The sequence below is a fragment of the Gracilinanus agilis genome, chromosome 2 (genome assembly GCF_016433145.1).
Source record: "Gracilinanus agilis isolate LMUSP501 chromosome 2, AgileGrace, whole genome shotgun sequence".
In the NCBI taxonomy this organism is placed as follows: Eukaryota; Metazoa; Chordata; class Mammalia; order Didelphimorphia; family Didelphidae; genus Gracilinanus; species Gracilinanus agilis.
In genome coordinates, this window is record NC_058131.1 from 395688561 (window position 1) to 395714880 (window position 26320).

A 26320-nucleotide genomic window follows, 5' to 3' on the forward strand; every position below is an offset into this window, starting at 1 on the left:
AAATGTTTATTGGGTATTATGTATTAGGAATGTGGGGAATATAAAGATGAAATATGGCATAGTCCTTGCCCTCAGGGAGTCTGCAATCTAATATGGGGGTTGTAACCTGTACACAGACAAGTATGATATAAAATAGGCAGCAATAAGAACAAAAGAAGAAATTCAGATAAAGTAGTCCATGAAAATTTGAAGAATTTTTGTTAGGAAAAATTGTTATAGGGCCTTTAGCCAAGATTTCTGAATTTATCTTGAAGATCAAAAATGTTTGTGATCTTGGTATCCTGACAAGAGTATCTTAAAGTTCAATTCCATTTTGAGTGGTTTAATGGAAGGTGAAAGAGATTTGGAGGGGATCAAGAACATCTTCATATAAAAGGAAGCACTAAGATGAGCTTTGAAGGAAAGGTAGGATTTAAATAAGCAGAGATGAGGACAGATATGGAAGTAGCCACGTCTTCTCTGAGTACTGTATTCTCAGCAAGAGGCAAAGGCATGACAATATTGTATCAAGGATTCTCTAGATTGACTCATTTTTTTCCAGACTTTTCTAAGAAAGTTGAAACAAAAGACAAAGAATGAATTAACTATGAATTAGGTTTGTCTTCCCAAGGACTGAGTTTAAAGACAACAATAAACTCTAAAGTAACTGTCCAATTACTATGGCCAGGATTAGCTAAAGATAATCAAACTTTAAATATCTCCTCAGCCACCCTAACCTCTCCTATTGTATCTAGGCCACTTTGAGCAACCCAAGTCTGTGGCTACCTGTCTTTCCCAAGCATCTGAGAATTCATATAACCAGAAAGTTGCCCTTCCCCTTTTCTCCCCACTAATCTATATAAGCACCTCACATTTTGTAGTTCATTGGAAGTCCTAAGACTATTTCTACACATCTTCCCAGATTAATCTGCTCACTTTGATTAAAGACCTTTATATAACTATGTTGGAAGTTCTCTATGTTTTTCTGCTAGATAGGCACATGTTTACTTCCATGAAAGATACACTTTGGACAAAGATCTACCCTCTTAATTCTCTGAGGTTTATTGAAGGGAATGCATCAAATTGGTGAGGATCAGGACTGTGCTGGTTAATGTTTAGCAACCAGTTTCTTAAAAAGGTATGAAACATTTTAAAGGTTAAGCTACATTATTAACATTTTCTTAAGTCTAGAGACAATTGACAAAATAATGAATCAAACTTGATTTTTGGAGTTTCCAGGTTTCTGTGGCATAAATGCATATGCTGAAAATGTAACAACTGCTTTTCTTGAACTGGTTAGACTGGCTCCTAATACAGATTAAACCACATTTAGAGGGATTCCAAACAGGCTAACTGAAGAAGAAAGTTTACATGTCACCAAGGAGTCAGGAAAAATTGAGATTCTTCCCCAGCTCCTTAAAACTCTAAATAAATTTTCCTATCCCATGGTGGTATGGGGGTACAGGGCCCTCTGGATATCCCAAGTCTCTAGAGGAATATCAGGTCAAAAGAGTATGTGAGGAATTGTTTGATTCAGGATCCCAGGAAGCCTGGTGGTAGAAGAAAGCCAGCCCTGGTACAAGTAAAATGACAATGGCATAAACAAAGGATTCTCTGAGAGATATATTTCCTTCTGTTTTAAATGCATTTCACCAAGTCTGATGATAAGGGTTTTAGCAAGAAGGTGTACCTTCTGTTTGCATCTCAAATGTCATTAGATTCTCTGAGATATGCAACACACCCACCTTTATGAACAGGGCTTGATATGCCATAAACAATGTATACCTGTGCTTCTACCCCATTCACAAAGGCACCTCACTCTGGAATGTCACTTAATCCCTCTTGTAAGTGCCCTTCCCACCTTCCTTTCCTGGTCAGGTAGACTCTATTCCTTTAAGGTATAAATATCCTGGACTTCTTCTCCTCAGGGAGGCAGACTTCACTTGCACCTGCCTCCCAGCCATTCACTCAATAAAATTCTACAATTTTTAAGTATTTGTTGGGACCTGGTAATTCTTTAAGAGGGCAGTCTTCTGAACCAGATAATATCAAGGTCTCCCACAACAACAGGATAGATTTTGGTCAGGTGAGATTGATATTAAGACAAACTTTTAGGGGCTGTTTGGTGGCACAGTGGATAGAGAGCCAGGATTAGAGATGGGACAATTCTGGGTTCAAATTTGACCTTCCTTCCTGTGTGATACTGGGCAAGTCACTTAACTCCAAAAACCTAGTCCTTACTGTTATTCTTCCTTGGAACTGATGGTATCAGTTCTAAGACAGAAGGCAAGTTTTAGTTAACCAAAATTTGCAGAAGAAAAGGCACTGTGTGCCAAATAATAAAAAGAAATAAAAAATTTCTATAATAAAAGAGTGCTGGCTTGAAGTCACGATAGTGTGGGCTTCAGATTCTGACTTGTACTTATTAGCTGCAGGACCTATAAGTTATTTGGGGTCTTGAACCTAGGTCTTTCCATTTTCAAGGCCAGTTATCTAACTACTGCTTCTCACTTTATATTGAGTTCATATATATTTTGGGATTTACATATGTGTAAATCTTTTTTAAAAAAAGTTCCTTGAGAGCAAGGGCTGCTTAATTTTTGCCTGTATTCTAGAGGATTTAGCACAGTTACTTGCACAGAACAGGTTTTATGAAATCTTCTTGATTGACAGATCACTTGAGAGCCCATGTGGAAATCATAGGCTCACAGAATCATAGTTCTGGAGCAGAAAGAAATCCCAGAGGCCATGTAGTCTAACCCCATTATTTGATAAATGAGGAAATGCAGGCTCCGGGAGGTTAAGTGACATTGGATACACAGATGATAGTCATCATCAGCAAAATTTGAATAAAGATTCTCTGACTTGAGGGATAATTCTCTTCCAGTCAGCCAGTAAACATTAGCACCTACTATGTGCCAGGTATTAGGCTAAACACTGAGGATTGTGAATACAGAGAAAGGTATAAGATCTTGAAGAGCTCATAACCTAATATGGGAGGCAACATGCAGATAACTCCACAAACAAGTTATGTACAAAATAAATTAAAAATAAGTCCCAGAGGGAAGGCATCAGAGGGATCAAAAAGACTTCTTACAGAAGGTGGAATTTTAGCTGGGACTTGAAGGAAACCAGGGAAGCTCCCAAGCAGAGATGAGGAAGGAGAGCAGTGGCAGCCAGCCAGCGAAAATGGCCAGTGTCAAGAGATGGAGCGTCTTGTTAGAGGACCAGCCAGAAGGCCAGTCCAAAAGTATCTAAGGCTTCTGCATATTTGTCATCTTGCTTTTCCCCGTCATAGTAACTTCCAGTTTTTCACCTTTAAAGGCAAAGTGAAAGAAGGAATATAGGACTTGGAATATCTTGGTTTCTAAGGTTCCTTCCAACACTAACATTTTATGATTCTAAAACATGAGTTGAATCTGGAAGTCACAGGAAAGCTTGAAAGGCAAGATCATAAAAGTAGGGGTGGAGTTCTAGAAGATACTTGCTGTACTCTCAGGAATCATTAGGACCAGCCCTGAGAGTTGGAGCAGGAAGCACTATTTTTATTGGCCTCCTGACATTAAGATGATCCATACAGCCAATAGAGCAGACCATATTATTTTACAGCCCTCATTCATTGTAGTCATATAGAGCCCTAGTTTTGTACTCCATCAACTTGATCAGTAATTCCCAAAGTGGGCACCACCCTCCCCTGGTGGGTGCTGCAGCTATCCAGGGGAACGATGATGGCTCCAGGTGCATTTGGAGGCTGTGATAGTATGTGACAGGGGGCACTAAGTAATATTTTTTTCTGGAAAGGGGGTGGTAAGCCAAAAAAGTTTGGGGATCACTGAACTAGACCATACTGTGTGATCTGTCTCAGTCGTTGGACTATAGATTTAGAGATGGAAGGGTCCTAAGAGGTCATCTAGTCCAATTCCCACATTTTATAGAGGAAATTGAAATCTTTAGAGATGACATAGTTACCCAGGTAAGTGCTGACAAGGCTGGGCCTCAAATTCAGTTCCTTTAACTCCAAATTCAGAAGCTACTCTTTCCATTACATCAGGCTGCAGTCACAATCTCTTCTTCCCTTTATTTCTCTTAGCACTTTGCTGGCCTTCTCTCCTTTAAACTTCATTAAATTTTTTCTCATATTGTATTTATGTTGTGTTTATTCTGAACTTATATATTATAAATTATTTGAAAGCAGATTTCTATTATGGTATAGAACCTTGCACATTGTAGATGCTTATGAAAATGTATGTTAGAGTTGTGTACCGTGTACATTTTACCTGTCACAGTTAGCTAGATTACATCATGACAACTTCCTAAATATGACACGAAACATATGTTTCCTGACATAGGAATATATATAGAGATTTGGAAAGGACCTTAGAGACTATTCAACCCCTTCATTTCATTAGAAGAGGAAATTAGAGCTCAGGGAAGATATAACTTGTCCAGTGATAGCTCTTGAATAGAGGCAGCATCTAAGAATAAGTGTATTGTCTACTCTGTGGACTGCTTTCAAAGGGTCACTATTTGCCCTTCCATTCTCCATGCCTGGTTCCTAATCTATGTACTTGTTGTCCCCCTTCTCCCTTTCCCTCTTAATAAATGGGTCTTAGAGTTGTTTCATTTTCTGTCCTCGTATCTCCAGTATCTACTATTAGGGGCTTACTTAATATTTGTTGAGTTGAATGGATTCAAATATAAACTGCTCTTTGTGGAAATTAGGTACTAAAACAATATTTTTTTTTTTTTTTTTAGTAATGAAGACAACCACATAAAAATTGTTCCTACCTTGGTTGGAGGAGGGGTTCTTTTTCACTTTTCTTCAACTGGAATTTGCTTCCAACAGATGAACTAATAAGAATATGAGAACTCCTAGAAAGTGGTAATGGAAGGATGTATTTTAAGGAGATGGTGGGGTGAAGTTATGTGTTTTTGAATCTGACTTTTGGGGAATGCTTTCCCTCTGTTTTTCATTTTGATATGATCAAGAATCCTGCTCTTTCCCTCTCATAGAACCATGACTACAGGACCAGACCAGGCATTATTATATGACACATCTACTTCCATTAGATACAGTGGTCTGCCTTTGTGTTCTGCATTCCTCTGGGCAGATTGATTCCATTTTTCCATGAGGAAGGAGAGCTAGTTTCATGGTATAGTGGATAATGTGCTGGATTTGGAGAAGAGGAGTGAATCTGAATTCTGGATCTATTCTTTATTTTTGGTGTGACTTCTGTCAAGCTCCGATTTCCTTAACTATAAAATGAAGAGTTTGGACTAGATGGTCTCAGAAGTTCTTTCCAGCTCTAATTTCAGGAAGCATTTGTTGCTCTGAGGTTCTCCCTCTTCTTTATCCTCTCATTGCCCCAATTCCCATCCTTTTCCTTTCTCCTCCTTATCCTTCTTTCCTTTTTCTCTCTTCCCCTCCTCCCCTACTTTTTCTTTCCTTTACCCCTTAGGCCATGCAGCATCACCCCATCCCAGACTGCTTATACTGTTAACAGTCCTATTAGGTGAGACGACAGCTGCAAAGAGCAAGTCCTGTTTGCAGTCTGAGAAAAGAAAAGAATTAGGGGGGAGCTGGGGCTCTGTTCTCTTGGTCTAGAGAGTTAGGGTTTAGGGAAAGGCACAACTGCCCCTAATCTTAATTTCAGTTCTTTGACCTGCCTTCAGCTTCAGCCAAAGGGGAGGACCCGCAATGAAGTGTTTCTCTGAGGAACCAATAAAGTTTTAGAAGTTTGAAAAGGAGGAAAAAAAACACCCGAAGTCTAGCAGCCACTAGCGTGGCTGTGCCTGCAGGCTTAGACTGGGAGCCCGGGAGGCTTGTGAGCAGTCAGACAGGCTGGGCCTGTGGGGCTCAGAGAAGGACCGACTGCTTGGCTGGGAGGGACCATCCTCTGCCAGAAATGGGAGTCACTGTGGATGTGCACCAAGTGTACAGATATCCATTTGAGCAAGTAGTGTCCAGCTTCCTCAGAAAGGTAAAGAAGTAGCAATTCTTGTTCTTTTGATTCTTTGTCCTCACTTGGACTATGTACGGGTGTTTTCCTGCCTGCTCTCATACTTAGTAGCAGTGTGTGACCGAGGGCAAGTCCTCTCTCTTGCCAATCGTTCCCTGCCTTCCTCCCCAAACTGAACTGTCAAGCAGAGACTGCAAGACTTCTTTCTGAGACTGCAAGTGATCATTCCCTTCTGGGAAATGTTATTGCACTTTGACTATGTCTCATAGAGACTTTCATATTCTACGTTGTATGGTATATGTGCCTATATGTTTTACTTTTAAGTTTTAGACTTTAAATTCTCTGAGATGGGGATGGTGTCTTTAAGTGTTTGCTCAATGAGCAAATGAATGAACAGAAGAGAAACTTCTGGAGGTTTTCCCTCTTTGCCCCACCTGCTGGAGTTTTTTTTTAAATCTGCCCTTGCCTTTGTGGTGAAAATGGAAAAACTTATGAGTCTTCCTTTTCCCACGAAACTTTTTGAGGAAAGACTTCTGAGGGCTCTCTGGGAAGTTGGAGCCTCTGATAGGACAACTTTCTTGGGAAGCAATAGGAGATAAAAGGAATGCCTGAATGGTTGTTCCTTTTTGCACTCACTTGCCTATGTGTAAGACAAGAGGAGACGGATGAGTCATAGGATTTAGAGTTGGGAAGGGACCTTAGAAGTGATATCATGAAATCCTTTCATTTTACTTTCCTGTTCTACTTTCTTTATTAACCCTCTATCCAGGAATCCAGTCAAAGCTTCTATAAAGGGCAATAGTTACCTTAGTCTGCTATCACTTTCCCAAGGCTACCACTCCTCTATGTGTGTTGAGTACACCTATTGGATATAAATTTCTTGAGGGCATTAATATATATATATATATATATATATATAACACAGTGCTTTTCGCATAATGCATATTTAGTGAATCATTTTTCTTTTATTCATTCATCTGTGGAATGAGACACTGAGAGGTTAAGTAAAGTCAAAAGATCACTTTGTGGCAAAACCAGGGTTCAGTTATGATCCAATTCAATTTAGTTAAAGAAGCATCAAGTGCCTATTATAATCCATACATTTTACTAGGTGCTGGGGATACACAGAAAAAACTAAACCTTTCCCATAGGTCTGACCATTTTATACCACCCTGCCTTCTTTGGTTCAGCTCAACAAACAACTCCAGTGGCACCCTATCGTTTCCAAGATCAAATACAAAATTCTCTGGTTGGTGTTCAAAGCCCTTCAAACCTAACTCTCACCTTTCTAGTCTTCTTACCCCCTTTTTCCTGCCATATCCTCTTTGATCCAGTGATATCAGTCTCCTGGCTGTTCCATGAATAAGACACAGCATCTCTCAGCTTCAGCATTTCCTCTGGCTATCCTCCATGTTTTTCTTCCTCAGCTCTATACTTATTACTTTCCCTAGCTTCCTTCAATTCCCAAATAAAATTCCACCTTTCACGGTAAACCTTTCCCAACTTCATTCAATGTCTTCTGAAAATTTTTCCTATTTATTCTGTATACAGATCATGTGTACATGTTATTTTTTTGTTGCCTCCCTTATTAAATCATAAGCTCCTTAAGAGCAAGGATTGTCTTTTTCTATCCAAAACCTGGCAATTGGTACTTATTAATTAATTGACTGACTGCCCCCAAGGACCTCAACCTTTTAAAAATTTTTTTTATCTTTTAAAACCCTTACCTTCCATCTTAGAAACAAAACTGTGTATTTGTTCTAAGGCAGAAGAGCAGTAAGGGCTAGGCAATGGGTATTAAGTGATTTGCACAGGGTCACACAGCTAGGAAGTTTCTGAAGCCAAATTTGAACCGAGGACCTCCCATCTCTAAACCTGAGATCTCAATCCACTGAGCCACTTAGCTGCCCCTCAACCTTTTTTTTTTCTAAACCCTTACCTTCCTTCTTAGAATCAATACTGTGATTTGGTTCCAAGATAGAAGAGTGGTAAGGACTAGACAATAGAGGTTAAGTGACTTGTCCAGGGTAGTTGCATAGCCTGGAAGTGTCTGAGGCCAGATTTAAACACAGGACCTGGTTCTCAATCCACTGAGCTACCTAGCAGCCCTTTTAGACCTTAATCTCTTAACAAGCATTTATTAAGTTCCTATTTTGTGTCTGACCCTGTGCTAAGCACTGGAAATACATATAAAGGCAAATTTGTACCTGCCCTAAAATATCTCAGATTCTAAGGTATCTGTATGTAACAATGTACAGATTAACAAAATGGAAGGGAATTTTATGCACAGGGTGAATAGGGTTAGGGTTAGCGTTAGGAAAGGCCTCTGAAGAAGATGGGATTTGATCTGTGTCTTGAAGGAATCTTGAAAGTTAGGTAGAAAGAGTACATTTTGGGCTTGGGGGACAATGAGAGTTAGGAGATTGACTGTGAACAAGGGCAAGTAGGCTGATATAGCTGGCTAAAAAAGGGGTGGAGGGGAGTACAATATAAGAAGATTAGAAAGGAATGAAGAGGCCAATTTGTGAAAGTTTTAAAATGCCAACCAGAGCATTTTATATTTTATCCTGGAAATAATAAGGAGCCACTGAGCTTAAGTAGTAGAAGTGACATTGATAGACTTGCACTTTTGTTTGGCAGCTTGAATGGAGAAATGGGGAGACACTTGAGACGGGGAGACCAATTAGAAACAGTATTATAATAGTCCTAGTTTTAGGCAATGAAGGGCTTGAATAGGGATTGTGGCTATGTGAGTAGAGATACAGAGATATAGAAGAGAGATATTGTGAATATAGAAATGAAAAAATTTGAAAATAATTTATCCATGGTTCTTTAAGGATGTTATAATTTTAAATAATTTAATAATATTCCACATTCTTAATTTTGCTTTATCTGATAGAATGAATACAACTCCTGCTTTTTAGAAAAACTTGATACAGTAAATTATTTCCCAGGCTTTTAAAATTCTATGTAAGTCTTTTATTTTTACATGATATATTTCTTATAAACAATATTGTAGGTTTTTGTTTTTCAGTTCTTTCACTCTTTCATTTTATTGGATTGTTTAATCCATTAATGGTTAATGTTATAAGAATTAGATTTATATTTTCTTCTATTTGTTTCTCAGTATTGCTTTTCTGGAATTTTTTCTTTTCCTTTTAAAAGTTAATACATTGTCTTATGTTAGAGTTACTTAAACTTCTTTGATGTAACCCTATTCCTCACAGACTTTCTTCCCCCTCACCCCTCCCATTTTAACCTAGTTTTAAAATTTTTACTTTGTTATTTAATTTCTTTTTCTAATTTAAAATTTTATTTCTCTCTTTCTCACTTGACTTTGTTATTTAATTTCTTTTTTCCAATTTAAAAATTTTATTTCTCTATCTCTCACTTGATCCATCTATCCCTATTTGGTATCATCCTATATGTCTCCTCCCTTTTGTGGCTAAATTTCTTGAGAAGGTGGTCTATAATTAGTGAGCATCACTTCTCCATTTCATTTTCTTTTTAACTCTTAGTACTCTCTTCTAACTTCATCATTCAACTGAAACTGCTTTCTCAAAGTTACAATCTCCAGTTTTACTCCTTTTGACCTCTCTGCAGCCCTTGACACTGTTGATAACCCTCTTCATCTTGACACTCTTCTTCTATCTGGGTTTTAGTGACAATATTTCAGTTCTGCCCTCTGACTTCTTCTCAGTTTCCTTTGCTGTATTTTAATCCAGGTCACTAACTGTAGATGTCCCACAGGTCTCTATCCTGGGCCTATTTCCCTTCTCCCTTTATAAGATTTTGCTTGGTGATTTCAACAGATCTCAGAGATTCAATTATTAACTCTATGCCAAATGATTCTCAATCTACTTTACCTTACCTCCAGATTTACATTTTCACTGCCTATTAGGCATCTCAAAATGGATCTTCTCTTCCCCAGTGCTCTTCTCTAACGAACTTTCTTTTTTTTTTAAACATTTATTAATATTCATTTTTTAACATGGTTACATGATTCATGCTCCTACTTTCCCCTTCACCCCCCGCTCTCCCCCCACCCATGGCCGACGCACATTTCCACAGGTTTTAACATGTGTCATTGATGAAGACCTATTTCCAAATTGTTGTTAGTTGCATTGGTGTGGTAGTTTCTAGTCTACATCCCCAATCATGTCCACCCCGACCCATGTGTTCAAGCAGTTGTTTTTCTTATATGTTTCCTCTCCTGCAGTTCTTCCTCTGAATGTGGGCAGCGTTCTTTACCATAAATCCCTCAGAATTGTCCTGTGTCATTGCATTGCTGCTAGTACAGAAGTCCATTACATTCGATTTTACCACAGTATATCAGTCTCTGTGTACAGTGTTCTTCTGGCTCTGCTCCTTTCACTCTGCATCAGTTCCTGGAGGTCTTTCCAGTTCACATGGAATTCCTCTAGTTTATTATTCCTTTGAGCACAATAGTATTCCATCACCAGTATATACCACAATTTGTTCAGCCATTCCCCAATTGAAGGGCATACCCTCATTTTCCAGTTTTTTGCCACCACAAAAAGCACAGCTATAAATATATTCTTATAAGTATGTTTATCTATGATCTCTTTGAGGTACAAACCCAACAATGGTATGGCTGGATCAAAGGGCAGGCATTCTTTTATAGCCCTTTGAGCATGGTTCCAAATTGCCATCCAGAATGGTTGGATCATTTCACAACTCCACTAGCAATGCATTAATGTCCCAATTTTGCCACATCCCCTCCAGCATTCATTACTCTCCCCTTCTTTCATTTTAGCCAATCTGCTAGATGTGAGGTGATACCTCAGAGTTGTTTTAATTTGCATTTCTCTAATTATTAGAGATTTAGAACACTTTCTCATGTGCTTATTGATACTTTTGGTTTCTTTACCTGAAAATTGGCTATTCATGTCTCTTGCCCATTTATCAATTGGGGAATGGCTTGATTTTTTATACAATTGATTTAACTCCTTGTATATTTGAGTAATTAGACCCCTGTCAGAGTTTTTCGTTATAAAGATTTTTTCCCAATTTGTTGTTTCCCTTCTGATTTTGGTTGCATTGTTTTTGTTTGTACAAAAGCTTTTTAGTTAAAATAATTTATTTTACATTTTGTAATTTTCTCTCTTGCTTGGTTTTAAAATCTTTCCTTTCCCAGAGATCTGACAAGTATACTATTCTGTGTTCACTTAACTTATTTATAGTTTCCCACTTTATATTCAAGTCATTCTCCCATTCTGAATTTATCTTGGTGTAGGGTGTGAGAGGTTGATCTAAACCTATTCTCTCCCATATTGTTTTCCAAATTTCCCAGCATTTTTTGTGAAATAGTGGGTTTTTGTTCCAAAAGTTTGGCTCTTTGGGTTTATCATAGACTGTCTTGCTGATGTCATTTATCCCAAGTCTATTCCACTGATCCTCCCTTCTGTCTCTTAGCCAGTACCATATTATTATTATTATTATTTTTAAAACCCTTGTACTTTGGTGTATTGTCTCATAGGTGGAAGATTGGTAAGGGTGGGCAATGGGGGTCAAGTGACTTGCCCAGGGTCACACAGCTGGGAAGTGGCTGAGGCCGGGTTTGAACCTAGGACCTCCTGTCTCTAGGCCTGACTCTCACTCCACTGAGCTACCCAGCTGCCTCCAGTACCATATTATTTTGATGACTGCTGCTTTATAGTATAGTTTAATATCTGGTACTGCTAGGCCCCCTTACTTCACATTTTTTTCATTATTTCCCTTGATATTCTTGATCTTTTGTTATTCCAAATGAACTTTGTTATAGTTTTTCCTAATTCTCTAACGAACTTTCTTATTTCTGTTGAGGGTATCACGATCTTCCAAGTCATCCAGGCTAGCCACCCAGGTGTCATCTTTGAATCCTCATTCTCTCTCACTCCAACCCCACCCCACATGATTGTTGTTGACTCCTACACTATTATATTTTTCTTCCCCTCTTATTTTTACTTTCCCTCCCTCATAATTTAATTTCTCTCCCCCCTCCTTTTTTTAACCACTTCTTTTGTTTTAGTGTGCCTCTCTCTTAGAAGGATTGCTTTGTACTTTTCTCCCAATTTGAATTCTCTTCTTTGGACTTTCTTTAGCATTTCAACTCCCTCCCTTCCCTTTTATTCCTCAATTACTCTTTTTCTGATTCTCTCCCCACATATTTGCTGATGGGTATACCTTATGTCTTGCACTGCAAAGCTGCATTAGCTTCTTCTTGGTTTGGTTCTTGCATAGGTATCTTTAGGAAGTGGGATAGAGGGAACAAGAATGGTTCCACCTGAATTTTAGTATCCTTTCTTTTAAAAAAAAACTCTTGCTTTTTGTCTTAGTAACAACTCTAAGACAGAGGTGACAAGGGGTAAGCTGTTTTTAGGTGGAAAAAATGGCAGTATTTGGATTATGTTAGTAGGCTTTATGGAAGGAGGGGGTTCTAATATGGGTCTCAGACATAATCTCGTGAGTCATTTTGTGCATTCCTTTTAGGATGAACATTTTCTAGTATTAGTTCATAAAGCTTTTACTTTGATGTGATTCTTGTTTTCTAGTCCTGGGAATTTATCTGTAATTTTTCTTTATCTGGCACATACTTCCTAGTTTGAGGCTTTATTTATTTATTTGTTTGTTTACTTTTTGGTTACCTACCCTTTATGGAGGTTATGGCAAACCAAACCAGAATGAAAAGATCAAACATGTAATAACTGGGTGTGAGAAATAGAAACAGTTAATTTAGGTCTTAGTCCCTTAATATTAGTTCAGGATCCAACAGAGGCTGAGGTCAAGAAAGTCAAATCTCTTCCTATCCACTACCCTCAATCATGAAATAGTACTTCATATCCAAATCCCTCTGTTCTGATTCCCCTAGCTCCTTTGTCCCCCTCACTTCTTAGTGGCAAAATCACTGTAGATCCTCTCCTTTCCTCATAAAATATTCAGCCAGAACCATATAGAACAAAGGCATCTTGGGAACTTCTGTGTCAACATGGGGCACCTAAACACCTCTGGACTCTTATGGTGGTTTCTCCATAAATAATCTTAGGTTTCTATATAAGCAGGAAGAAATGATCCAGATATGAATATTGTTGGACAAACTCTATGGGCTGTCCATTCAGATGAATGTTGAAGTCTGGGCAATAAACAATTTTTTATCCATTTGGCTTTTCCCTTGTGAAGAAACAGACCAAACTCCTTTGAGTAATCAGTGGTCTCTTCCAGGATTTTCTACAATGTCCTGGGATTTGGAAATGTCTGAATACCTCAACAACTTCTTGGAATCCTTGCTGAATTTGGATTCTGCATTGAATCTCCTATCACAACAATAAAAACCTTTGTTGAGCATACACTTGCCAATTTTATACCTTGCCTGATGTTCATTATTAGAGGTCTTAGAACAGGGTTATTTCTATTATTAAGTTTTCCAAGGAATCCCACATGATCTTGATAAATAGATAAGCAATACCTTATTTTAAAAGAGACCGTAAAACAATAATTTTAATGCTTTAAAAAATAATCTGTAAACAAGCACAATGGGTTTTTATACAGCATATTCCAAAAGTCTTAGTGCAGTATTAAGACATTTTGGAAAAGCTTGTATTTTCTATATTTTCAGTCATTTGAGATTGTAAAGATGTGATTTTTGTTAAATATAATTTTCAGAAACCTACTATCATCAAGAATACCTTCAACTCATAAACCTTCCTAAAGATTTGATATAAATAGAAGTGAGAGAGAGCACATAGGTCACTAACTGTCATTGTTTTCTTGGACACTTTCTTTTGGTAGCAACAGAGTCTGAGATTTTTCTCCACACTTTTAGTATCTTTCCTTCATGAAGCTATATTATAAATTATTTCTTCAGTACCTTCACAACTATCACCATAGCACAGATCTCTATATATATTAGGTCCAATCTGATTGTTTTCTTCTATTTAGTGTCATTTCTTCTGTAACATTTTCTGTGAAGTTTATTATCATGCAAGATTGAATAAACCTTGATACTCAGACCTCATCTGATTAGAGGGGGAGCAAAAACTCCCAAAGCTTCCATTTAAGGAGGGCACTCTGTTCAGCCATCTCTTCATTTCTTACCTTTCTGGTCTCCTTTAGACTTCTCTATTTCATACTCCCCTTGCCTGGTACTTTTCTCCCACTTTCTGCTTCCTTTTGTGTGTTGTCTTCCTTATGTAAACTTCTTATGGACAAGGGCTATCTTTCTAATTCGTATTTGTATCCTCAGTGCTTAACATAGCATATAAGAGGGTCTTAGTAACTGTTTATTTACTGAAGTCTAATTGTAAGCATATTGGGTGCTGTGATGTTAGGATCCAGCTATGGTGATTCTGTTATCTTTGATGGCGAAAATGGTTTGTTGTAATAATTTTTGCACATTTTCCCTTCTTTGTTCTGTTTGTAGTTCTCCTCATTCTTGATTACCCTTGGGGTAACTTTGCTTTGTTGGATATTTTGCCCAACTTTCTTTAACACAATGCTTGGCATATAATAAGCACTTAATTTGTGCTTTTTGATTGATTTATTAAGACTGGTTTTTATCTTCCATTGCTTCTCTCAGCTTTATGAGACTAGTCATAATTATTTATCATCTTCTTTTGTCAGGATTTACAGGCTAGTTTACATTCAAGCCAGGTATTACCTTTGATAGCCATCTTTCCAATTGTTAAGTAAGTCAAATATCTATTCAGGCACTTTCTGAGTGGGGTCTTTTAGTCTCCTTGTTATAGTAATTAATTTATATTAACTTAGCTTTTGGTTGAAGTTATTATAGTGAATGTTGATGTTATTTCTATTGTCTATTTCCATTTTTTGATTTTCAATAGCTTATTTAAATAGTTTAGTTAATATTTAATAGTGTTAATATTTAGTTAATATTTAATAACTCATACTGTCTTTTTCTTTTACATTGTTTTAATGTAGTCAGTTTTATTCTTTATAATATTATGTAATGTTCATTTTGTTCAATACCTACCAAATTCTATTTTTAAAAAAGAAACTGTTCATGAAATAGGCATAAGTTCTCTAACTTTTCTGTTATGGACTCATTTGATAATCTCACAAAATTTATGGATCCCTTCTCAGAATAATGTTTTTTTAAAAATTGAATTAAATTTTATCCCAGATTACATGTTGATATAGTTTTCAGTGATCATTTTCTGATATTCTTTGATCCATGTTCTCTTACTACCCGCCATCCCTTCTTATTTCTCAAGATAGCAGGCAATATGATATAGATTTGAAGTCGTCCAGCAGGTCCACGAAGATTCCTAGTGGGTTGGACACTTAGAAAGGGGAACCAAGGACTGAGTGAAAATGGGTAGTGGGTTAAAAACTAGTGGAAAGAGAACATAAGGCGAGAATAAAGACATGCAGACATAGAAAGTTTTGGGATAAGGTAGACAGACAGCGAGTAAGCTCAAGTGGTCAAGAGCTTAGATGGTTCAGAGCTCTGATGGTCAAGAGCTTCTTTCTCAACTGTCATATAGCTACTTTTATTGGGGTTACAATTGTATGTGGGGGGGAAGGAGAGGGCCAAGTGGTCTGATACATACGTAATCATCAGGAGATACAAACTGTTGGAACCTGAAATAACAGGTAGAGCAAACATCTAGATCAGGAATCTATGAGACCTAAGGTCTTGATACAAATGCTGATTGTTGAAGGTAAGGCAAAGAGACTGAGATAACTGACCAGTCTTCCAGAGTGTAGCCTTAGGGAAGGGCTAGGAATTTGGCAAGGTTGAGGTTTAATTCAACTGAAGGTTACAGAAATCAATCATAAGCAATACAAGAGTCATTTTTTGAGCACTCTTAAAATAGTATCACAATTAATGTATACCTGGATTGCTACAAGATTATACATGTGTTAGTATATGATACACATTTCCATGTTCATTGTGTTATGAAAAAAGACACATATCACTTACACTAGAGAAAAATTCATAGAGGAAATTAAATTTTAAAATGGTATGCCTCGAAATACATTCAGACTCCATCAGTTTCTACTATAGCAGCTGGATAGCCTTTTTCATCACAAGTCCTTGGAGTTGTCTTGAATCTTTGCATTGCTGATAATAGTTAAATTATCCACAGTTGATTGTCATACATTATTACTGATGTTGTGTACAATACTTTCCATGTTCTGTTCACTTCACTTTGCATCACTTTATATTAATCTTTCTAGGTTTTCTTGGGTGGTCATTTTGTTCATAATTTCTTATGGCATAACACTATTCCACTACAGTCATATACAATGACTTGTTCAGCCATTCCCCAATTGATAGACATCCTTTCAGCTCATCACAAAAATCTGCTATAAATATTTTTGTACAAGTAGCTCCTTTGCCCCTATCTTTGATCTCTTTAGGATGCAAACCTGGTAGTGGTATTCCTGGATCAAATAATGTTTTTAAGCACACAAAGCGTTATACCATAAAATTACAAAGGAAACCAATTATATTGAAGTACAGTTATAAAAATGTTAAACTAGTTCATTGGCCCTCAGTTAGGAATCCCTAATGAAAGAAATAAGGGTCTTGTGTAACTTATAAATCTTTGGCCTCTTATTTATTTCTCTAGAATCATACTTACATATTTCTTCCCATCATCAACTTTCCCCACTTTTGCATTGAGGTTACCAACTATCAAAGTTCAAGTTGATTACATTTGAAAAATCTTATCAAGTTCTGCATAAAGTTTCTCTGTTATTTTTGTCTTCAGCAATCGATGTTGTAACCTACAGTTATTTTCTTGTCTGTCTTTTTTTTTGCAAGAACAATAATTACAAATAATTGCAAGGTAGATAGGGAAGGAGTGCGCTAGCTGTTGGAGGTGGGGAGTTTAGGAAGTTTCATATAGAAAGGGGTATATAAGTTGTGCCTTTAAGGAAGATAAGTGTACTTTGAGGTGGTAATGAGGAGAAAGCACATATATTTCAGGTATGGGACAAAGGCAGAATGCCAAAGGCAAGGAACTGAGAAAATTGGCTGGAATACCACAGAAATTGGGGTAGAGATTAATGTGCAACATTTAATATTTCCATTTTTCCTATTTGTATCACTAATAATATTAAATACAGTGCTTATAATTGCTTCCTAATTGCTTTCCCATTTATTCAGCAAAGGTAGAATGATATTGTAGATTGGATACAGATCATGAAGCTTTTTTTTTTTTAAACCCTTACCTTCTCTCTTAGATTCAATACTGTGTATTGGTTCCAAGGCAGAAGAGCAGTAAGGGTTAGTCAGTGGAGGTTAAGTGACTTGCCCAGGGTCACATAGCATGGAAGTGTCTGAGGCCAGATTTGAACCTAGAACCTCCTGTCTCTAGGCCTGGATCTCAATCCACTGAGCCACCTAGCTGCCCCACCAAGTCATGAAGCTTTGAAAGCTCAACAGCAATTTATATTTTTATTCCAGGGGAACAGGGATCCTCTGCAGCTTATTGAGTAGAATAGTGATGTGGTCAAGTGTCTACTTAGGAAAATCTCTGGCAGCTGTGTGGAATATAGATCAAAGTCTGGAGAGACTTGATGAGAAAGCGATTAGGAAGTCACTGAAATAATTTAGATGAGAAGACAATGGAATCTGAATAAAGATGGTTGCTATTGTAAGGGTTAAATTAGGAGTTTTGACAAAATAAGAGAGCAGCTTTTAATAATTTAAGTTTTAATAAGAATATAGTTGTAAATTAATATTATCCCTTTAAGCCAGAGAAAAGAAAACTTCTAGCAGCTTTTAACAATTAATAATTTAGTGGAATTAAAAGAGAGATAGTAAAAGAATATAGTAAAATGAATATAGTAAAGGAGAAAAATATAGGAAAGAGGTAGAGAAAGAAAAAATTCTAATGTCTATACTAGTTATCCTATAACTACCTAAAACTGCCTATCTCTACCTATAACTACCTATAATAACAACCACTAATAACAACCACCCCACAAAGTTCCAACCCAATCCAGCCCAATCAAAACCAACCGAATCAGTGTTTAATCCAACCCTAATTAGGTCTGTCAACGAAGACCAGCCACCTCCCAAAACAGTTCAAGAAAGAAAACAACCTAACATCCCAAACTAAAGGCCCCAAACCCCAAACCCAAAAAGCCCTCTAAAGTCAAAAAACCCCTCTCAGTAAGCTCAGGCTCACCTTTATATTCCAACCACCAGCCCAAAACACTCCCAGCAGCCAACTTCCCAGCAACTGCCAGCCCTAAACTGTTAGCAACTGACCTACTGACCAACTGGTGCTGGCCCCCTTTTATATTCTTCTCCTACCTCAATTCCTATCTCTATGGTTCTATTTCCTGTCACTGTGGGCTGGTTAATCCCCACACATCTCTAGGGTAAGAGGACCTCCAGGACCCCTGTTAAATTAAGAAAGGAATAAAGAATTCCTTTTTATACTATATAAGTAGAGAGGAGGGGTTAGAGTGCATAGTTGTGGAATTAGAAATGACATGATTTGGCAACTGCTGAGGTAGCTTGAGCATACTGCTCAGTTTATAAACTTGTGAGATTGGAAGAATGTAGTATCCTAAAAAAAATAGTAGATGCTTATTGAATTGGATTGTTGAATTACATTGAATTGAGTTTCATTCAAGGGATGTCAGACTAGAAATAAGGAAGCTTAAGTAAAGCTTTTTGAAAATTGAGGGATTCTTCAGAAATGTAAATCATTAATCCACCTAATTTGTTTTTGCTAGTGAGGAGTTTTTTACATGGGATTGTATTTTAAATTAAAATGTGATGAATTGGAGACTTCCGGTTAAGATGGCAGCAGAGTAAGGAGCAGCTGCTCGAATCTCTCCTAACCGATGCATACAAGACTCCTCAAGGGGACATAAAAACGAATCCCCACAACAGGGTGCAGCATTGAAGGTACGCAGAATCGGGGCATTTCCACGCTATAAAGGGGTGAAACAGCTCTCACTAAAACTCGAGAGGCAGAAGCCCCTCCACCCCCCCCCCCCACATCACGCACAACGCCAAGGCCAACGCACAAGAGTGAAAACAGGACTGGGGCAACCAGTAAATCACTAGCAGCCCCAGGGCTTGTACCTGTGAGCGGCCAGACGTGGGACCCCAAGTGGCTGGGGGGACACACAGACTTTCCCCAGGGTCTATGCGGGTGAAGGCTCTGTGCCAGGAGGAATAAAGAACCCTAAAGCAGGGACTTTCCCCAGCTTCTACTTAGTGAATGCTCTGCCCCAGGCGGAATCCTGGTGGAATAAAGATCCCTAAAGCAGGGACTTCCCCCAGCTTCTACTCAGCGAAGGCAGTGCCCCTGGAGGAATAAAGATTTCCAGCACAGGCTAGGACATCTAGTGAGGACCCGGGGGAAGACAGGAGCGCGGCTGTGGAAGCAGCCCCGGAGACCGCTGAAGGAGCCTCGGACAGAGGGGCAGATCGGGAACTACCAGGAGACCAGACCCCGAGGACAAGAAGACCGGAGCCATCGAAGCTTAGAAAGCGCAAGCAGACCCTGAGTGTGAAGACAAAGCTGAAAAGGGGCGGGGCTAACAATGGCAAGCAATAGGGAAGCCCAGAAGAAAAAGACAATCAAGAGAAACTCTGGAACACTCGACAACTTCTACCCAGAGAAAATCCAGACAACAGAGGAGGGAAAACAAAAATCCAAACCTCCCCCAAAAAATGAAAGCTGGTCACGAGCTATTGAAGTGTTCAAAAATGAAATGCTGAGGAAGATGGAAGAAATCTGGCAAGAAAATAACAGTTTAAAAGGCAGAATTTCACAATTGGAAAGTGAGACAAGTCAACTGAAGACCAGAAATGACCAGATTGAAAAGGAAAACCAAAATATTAAAGCCGAAAAGCAAAAGATTATAGCCGAAAACCAGTCCTTAAAGGCTAGAATCAGACATTTAGAAACCAATGATCTCTCAAGACAACAAGAACAAATAAAACAAAGTCAAAAGACTGATAAAATAGAAGGAAACATGAAATATCTCAATGAGAAAGTGACAGACCAAGAAAACCGGTCTAGAAGAGACAATTTGAGTATCATTGGTCTCCCAGAAAAGGCAGAAATTAATAGAAACTTGGACTCCATACTCAAAGAAATTATTCAGCAAAATTGCCCCGAAGTTCTACAACAAGAGGGCAATATAGACATTGAAAAGATCCATAGATCACCCTCTACACTGGACCCAGAAAAGTCAACACCCAGGAATATAATAGCGAAATTGAAGAGCTTTCAAGTAAAAGAAAAAAATCTTACAAGAAGCCAGAAAGAGACAATTCAAATATCAAGGAGCACCAATAAGGATCACACAGGATCTGGCAGCGTCAACACTAAAAGACTGCAAGGCTTGGAATACAATATTCAGAAAGCCAAGAGAGCTGGGCCTTTAGCCACAAATCAACTACCCATCGAAACTAACCATATACTTCCAGGGGAAAGTATGGGCATTCAACAAAATTGAAGTATTCCAAGTTTTTGCACAAAAGAGACCAGGACTAAATGGAAAGTTTGACACTCAACCACAAAAATCAAGAGAAAGATGAAAAGGTAAATAAGAAACAGAGGGAAAAGAAAGAAAACTCATAATCTTTTAAGCTTGACTCTTTAAGGGCGTAAATAAAATCTAATTATCTGTATTACTAGGTGGAGAAATGCTATGTATAATTCTCTGTAGTGAACTCTATACACTATTATAATATTCACTATTATAGCAACCAGAAGAATAATTCATAGGGAGAGGACAGGATACTAAATGGTCTAAGATGAAATGGGGGGTGGGAAAGAGGGGGGAATAGTAGGGGACACCAAGAAAAATATGAGTAACTAAGAAAAATAAGATATTCTATTACACACAAAGAGGGCATGGGAAGGGGAGGGGATAAATACTACCATAAGAAGGAGAGGAAGAGAGCATAACCAAACCTTACTCTCAGTGTAATCAACCCGGAGAAGGAAGAGTAGCTTTATTATCCATCCGGATAAAAAACTCTATCTAACTCTACTGAGAAAGTCAGAAGGGAGAAACCAAAGGGAGCAGGGGAGTGGGGAGGCCAAAAAAGGGAGGGGAGAAGAAGGGGGAGGGAATTCATTTGGTCTTTATAAAACAAAAAGAGGGGAATAACAAGGGAGGGGGGCAGAAAGGGAAGTCAATCAAGGGAGGGGATAAGGGATAGTGGCTCAAAGCAAACCACTGGTTTAAAAGAAAATAGTGTAAGAAGAAGGGGTGGGTCTAGGGGAGGATACAAAAATGTCAGTGAATACACAACTAACAATTGTAACTATGAATGTGAACGGGATGAACTCGCTCATAAAACGGAAGCAAATAGCAGAGTGGATCAGAAACCAAAATCCTACCATAGGTTGTCTACAAGAAACACATATGAGGCGGGTAGACACACACAAGTTCAAGGTTAAGGGTATGAGCAAAATCTTTTGGGCATCAAATGAGAAAAAGAAGGCAGGAGTGGCTATTATGATCTCTGACAAAGCCAAAGTAAAAATAGATATGATTAAAAAAGACAGGGAAGGTCATTACATCCTGATTAAAGGCAGTATAAACAATGAGGAAATAACTGCTCAATATATATGCACCAAGTGGTATAGCATCCAAATTCATAAAGGAGAAACTGGCAGAGCTCAAGAAGGAAATAGATAGTAAAACCATAATAGTGGGAGATCTAAATATTCCTCTTTGAGATCTAGATAAATCAAACCAAAAAATAAATAAGAAAGAGGTAAGAGAGGTGAATGAAGTCCTAGAAAAATTAGATTTAATTGATATGTGGAGAAAAAGAAATAGGGATAAAAAGGAATACCCCTTCTTTTTAGCTGCACATGGTACATGTTATAGGGCATAGAATCATTGCAAACAAATGCAAAAGAGCAGAAATAATAAATGTAACCTTCTCAGATCATAATGCAATAAAAATAATAATTAGTCAGGGCACCTGGACAGGCAAATCAAAAACCAATTGGAAATTAAACAATATGATTCTCCAAAATCAAATTGTCAAAGAAGAAATCATAGAAACAATCAACAATTTCATGGAAGAGAATGACAATGATGAGACATCCTACCAAACTCTGTGGGATGCAGCCAAGGCAGTACTCAGGGGGAAATTTATATCCTTGAGTGCATATATTAACAAATTAAGGAGGGCAGAGATTAATGAATTGGGTATGCAACTCAAAAAATTAGAAAGCGAACAAATTTAAAACCCCCAGATGAAAACTAAATTAGAAATACTAAAAATTAAGGGAGAAATTAATAAAATCAAAAGTAAAAGAACTATTGAATTAATAAATAAGACTAGAAGCTGGTATTTTGAAAAAAACAGATAAAATAGACAAAGTACTGGTCAATCTAATAAGAAAAAAGGAAAGAAGAAAACCAAATTGACAGTATTAGAGATGAAAAGGGAGACCTCACCTCTAATGAAGGGGAAATTAAGGCAATCATTAAGAACTATTTCGCCCAATTATATGGCAACAAATATAACAATCTAGGAGATATGGATGAATATTTAAAAAAATATAAACTGCCTAGATTAACAGCAGAAGAAATAGAATACCTAAATAATCCCATATCAGAAATAGAAATTGAACAAGCCATCAAAGAACTCCCTAAGAAAAAATCACCAGGACCTGATGGATTCACAAGTGAATTCTATCAGACATTCAAAGAGCAACTAATCCCAATACTATACAAATTATTTGATAGGATAAGCAAAGAAGGAGTCCTACCAAATTCCTTTTATGACACAAATATAGTACTGATCCCAAAGCCAGGTAGACCAAAAACAGAGAAAGAAAACTACAGACCAATCTCCCTAATGAACATAGATGCAAAAATCTTAAATAGAATACTAGCAAAGAGATTCTAGCAAGTAATTAAGAAGATCATCCGCCATGATCGGGTGAGATTTATACCAGGAATGCAAGGATGGTTCAACATTAGGAAAACCATCCACATAATTGACCATATCAACAGTCTAACAAACAAAAATCACATGATTATCTCAATAGATGCTGAAAAAGCCTTTGACAAACTACAGCATCCATTCCTATTGAAAACATGGAAAAGAATAGGAATAGAAGGACCCTTCCTAAAAATAATAAACAATATATACCTAAAACCATCAACAAGCATTATATGCAATGGGGATAAATTAGAAGCCTTCCCAATAAGATCAGGAGTGAAACAAGGATGCCCATTATCACCTCTATTATTCAACATAGTACTAGAAACACTAGCAATAGCAATTAGAGAAGAAAAAGAAATTGAAGGTATCAAAATAGGCAAGGAGGAGATTAAGCTATGACTCTTTGCAGATGATATGATGATATACTTAAAAAATCCTAGAGAATCAACTAAGAGGCTGGTAGAAATAATCAACAACTTTAGCAAAGTGGCAGGATACAAAAGAAATGCACATAAATCATCAGCATTTCTATATATTTCCAACACATTAGAGCAGCAAGAGGTAGAAAGAGAAACACCATTTAAAATCACCCTAGACAATATAAAATACTTGGGAATCTATCTAACAAAACAAACACAGCTATTATATGAAAACAACTACAAAACACTTTCCAAACAAATAAAAATGGACCTCAACAATTGGAAAGCCATTAATTGTTCATGGGTAGGACAAGCTAACATAATAAAAATGACCATTCTACCCAAATTAATTTACCTATTTAATGCCATACCTATCAAATTACCAAAAAACTTCTTTACTGAATTAGGAAAAAGTATAACAAATTTCATTTGGAATAACAAAAGATCAAGAATATCAAGGGAAATAATGAAAAAAAATGTAAAGGAAGGGGGCCTAGCAGTACCAGATATTAAACTATACTATAAAGCAGCAGTCACCAAAACAATATGGTACTGGCTAAGAGACAGAAGGGAGGATCATTGGAATAGACTTGAGGTTAATGATGTCAACAAGACAGTGTATGATAAACCCAAAGAGCCCAACTTTTGGGACATGAAACCACTATTTGACAAAAACTGCTGGGAAATCTGGAAAACAATATGGGAGGGGGCAGCTGGGTAGCTCAGTGGATTGAGAGCCAGGCCTAGAGACAGGAGGTCCTAGGTTCAAATCCGGCCTCAGACACTTCCCAGCTGTGTGACCCTGGGCAAGTCACTTGACACCCATTGCCTACCCTTACCAATCTTTCACCTATGGGTCAATACACAGAAGTTAAGGGTTTAAAATTAAAAAAAAACAATATGGGAAAGATTAGGTTTAGATCAACATCTCACACCCTACACCAAGATAAATTCAGAATGGGTGAATGACCTGAACATAAAGAGGGAAACTATAAATAAGCTAAGTGAACACAAAATAGTATACCTTTCATATCTATGGGAAAGGAAAGATTTTAAAACGAAGCAAGAGTTAGAGAAAATTACAAAATGTAAATTAAATGGTTTTGATTATATCAAGCTAAAAAGCTTTTGTACAAACAAAAATAATGTTGTCAAAATCAGAAGGGAAACAACAAATTGGGAAGAAATCTTTATAACATAAAACTCTGACAGGGGTCTAATTACTCAAATATACAAAGAGTTAAATCAATTGTATAAAAAATCAAGCCATTCCCCAATTGAAAAATGGGCAAGAGACATGAATAGGCAATTCTCAGGTAAAGAAACCAAAAGTATCAATAAGCACATGAGAAAGTGTTCTAAATCTCTAATAATTAGAGAAATCCAAATCAAAACAACTCTGAGGTATCACCTCACACCTAGCAGATTGGCTAAAATGACAGCAGGGGAGAGTAATGAATGCTGGAGGGGATGTGACAAAATTGGGACATTAATGCATTGCTGGTGGAGTTGTGAACTGATTCAACCATTCTGGCTGGCAATTTGGAACTATGCTCAAAGGGCTATAAAAAAATGCCAGCCATACCATTGTTGGGTTTGTACCCCAAAGAGATCATAAATAAACAGACTTGTACGAAAATATTTATAGCTGCGCTTTTTGTGGTGGCAAAAAACCGGAAAAGGAGGGTATGTCCTTCAATTGGGGAATGGCTAAACAAATTGTGGTATATGCTGGTGATGGAATACTATTGTGCTAAAAGGAATAATAAACAGGAGAAGTTCCAGGGGAACTGGAGAGACCTCCGGGAACTGATGCAGAGTGAAAGGAGCAGAGCCAGAAGAACATTGTACACAGAGACTGATATACTATGGTAAAATAGAATGTAATGGACTTCTGTACCAGCAGCAATGCAATGACACAGGACAATTCTGAGGGATTTATGGTAAAGAACGCTACCCACATTCAGAGGAAGAACTGCAGGAGAGGAAACACAGAAGATAAACAATTGCTTGAATGCAGGGGCTGAGGCGGACATGATTGAGGATGTAGTCTCGAAACGACCACACAAATGCAACTAACAACAATGTGGAAATAGGTCTTGATCAAGGACACATGACAAAACCAGTGGAAATGTGCGTCGGCCATGGGTGGGGGGAATGCGGGGGGTGAAGGGGAAAGTTGGGGTATGAAGCATGTAAACAGGTGTAAACAGGTTAAAAATGAATATTAATAAATTTTAAAAATGGAAAAAAAGATTAAAACACACACAAAAAAATGTGATGAATTAAAGCACATCCATTACACAGTTTTGTAGAGTTTTGTGTAACTGAAGTGTGTTCCTTATAGTTAAAAACATCTGCATATTCTCTGAAGAATTTCCTGTCCTTTCCTCATTTCTATATCATTTCTGTTCTATTTCAGTAGGTTCTATTGCTATTGCAGGTGAGAACATGGGTTGGATCCCTTTGTTAGCTAGGTAGCTTTGCCCTTTTCTACAAGTACAGGTTATACTCCCAAAGTAGGCCAATCATTTTCAAAATGTGTCTGCCTGATAACAAGAACATTTGGGAGACAGAATTGTCCAAATCTCTACCCATTCATTCATACAATGATGAAAGTAAAGCATATAGTAGTAAATATAAATGAAATATTTCTTCTTCTTTTTCCTTGCCTTGGCCAAGGTGCAGTCTTCTAAAACTTCCTCATAACTTTCTTGTATAGTGTCTATTCTTTGGACTCTTCTTTTAAAGTATCCTAGCAGTTATCATTGTCTCTTCTTGGGGGGAATTAGTTTATCATTTGTTTTTTAACTGTGGGCTCTGGACCCTTTGTTAGGATTGGGGAAAAATGTGAGACATTAGTACTTTGAAAGGGATTAATAAATAATCCATATGTACCCCAAGAGTGGTCACCACTAAATATGTGTGTGACTAGGATAATAAATAAACAAACATATCTTTTACAGACTGAATACATTATACATAAATATATCTAGATGCTGTTGTCATTAATAAAATGCAAATTCATTGCAAAAGGTTACTAA

General features: G+C 37.5%; 1 protein-coding gene across 1 annotated transcript in view; it reads left to right on the top strand.

Moving 5' to 3' along the window:
• Positions 1-5885: 5885 nt before the first annotated feature.
• The window catches only part of PRELID2 (PRELI domain containing 2), a 37595-nt gene continuing 17160 nt past the window's right edge, over positions 5886-26320 (top strand). The window contains exon 1 of the mRNA XM_044659868.1: positions 5886-5960. Within this exon, the coding sequence (XP_044515803.1) occupies positions 5886-5960 (75 nt within the window). The remainder of the gene's footprint in view (positions 5961-26320) is intronic.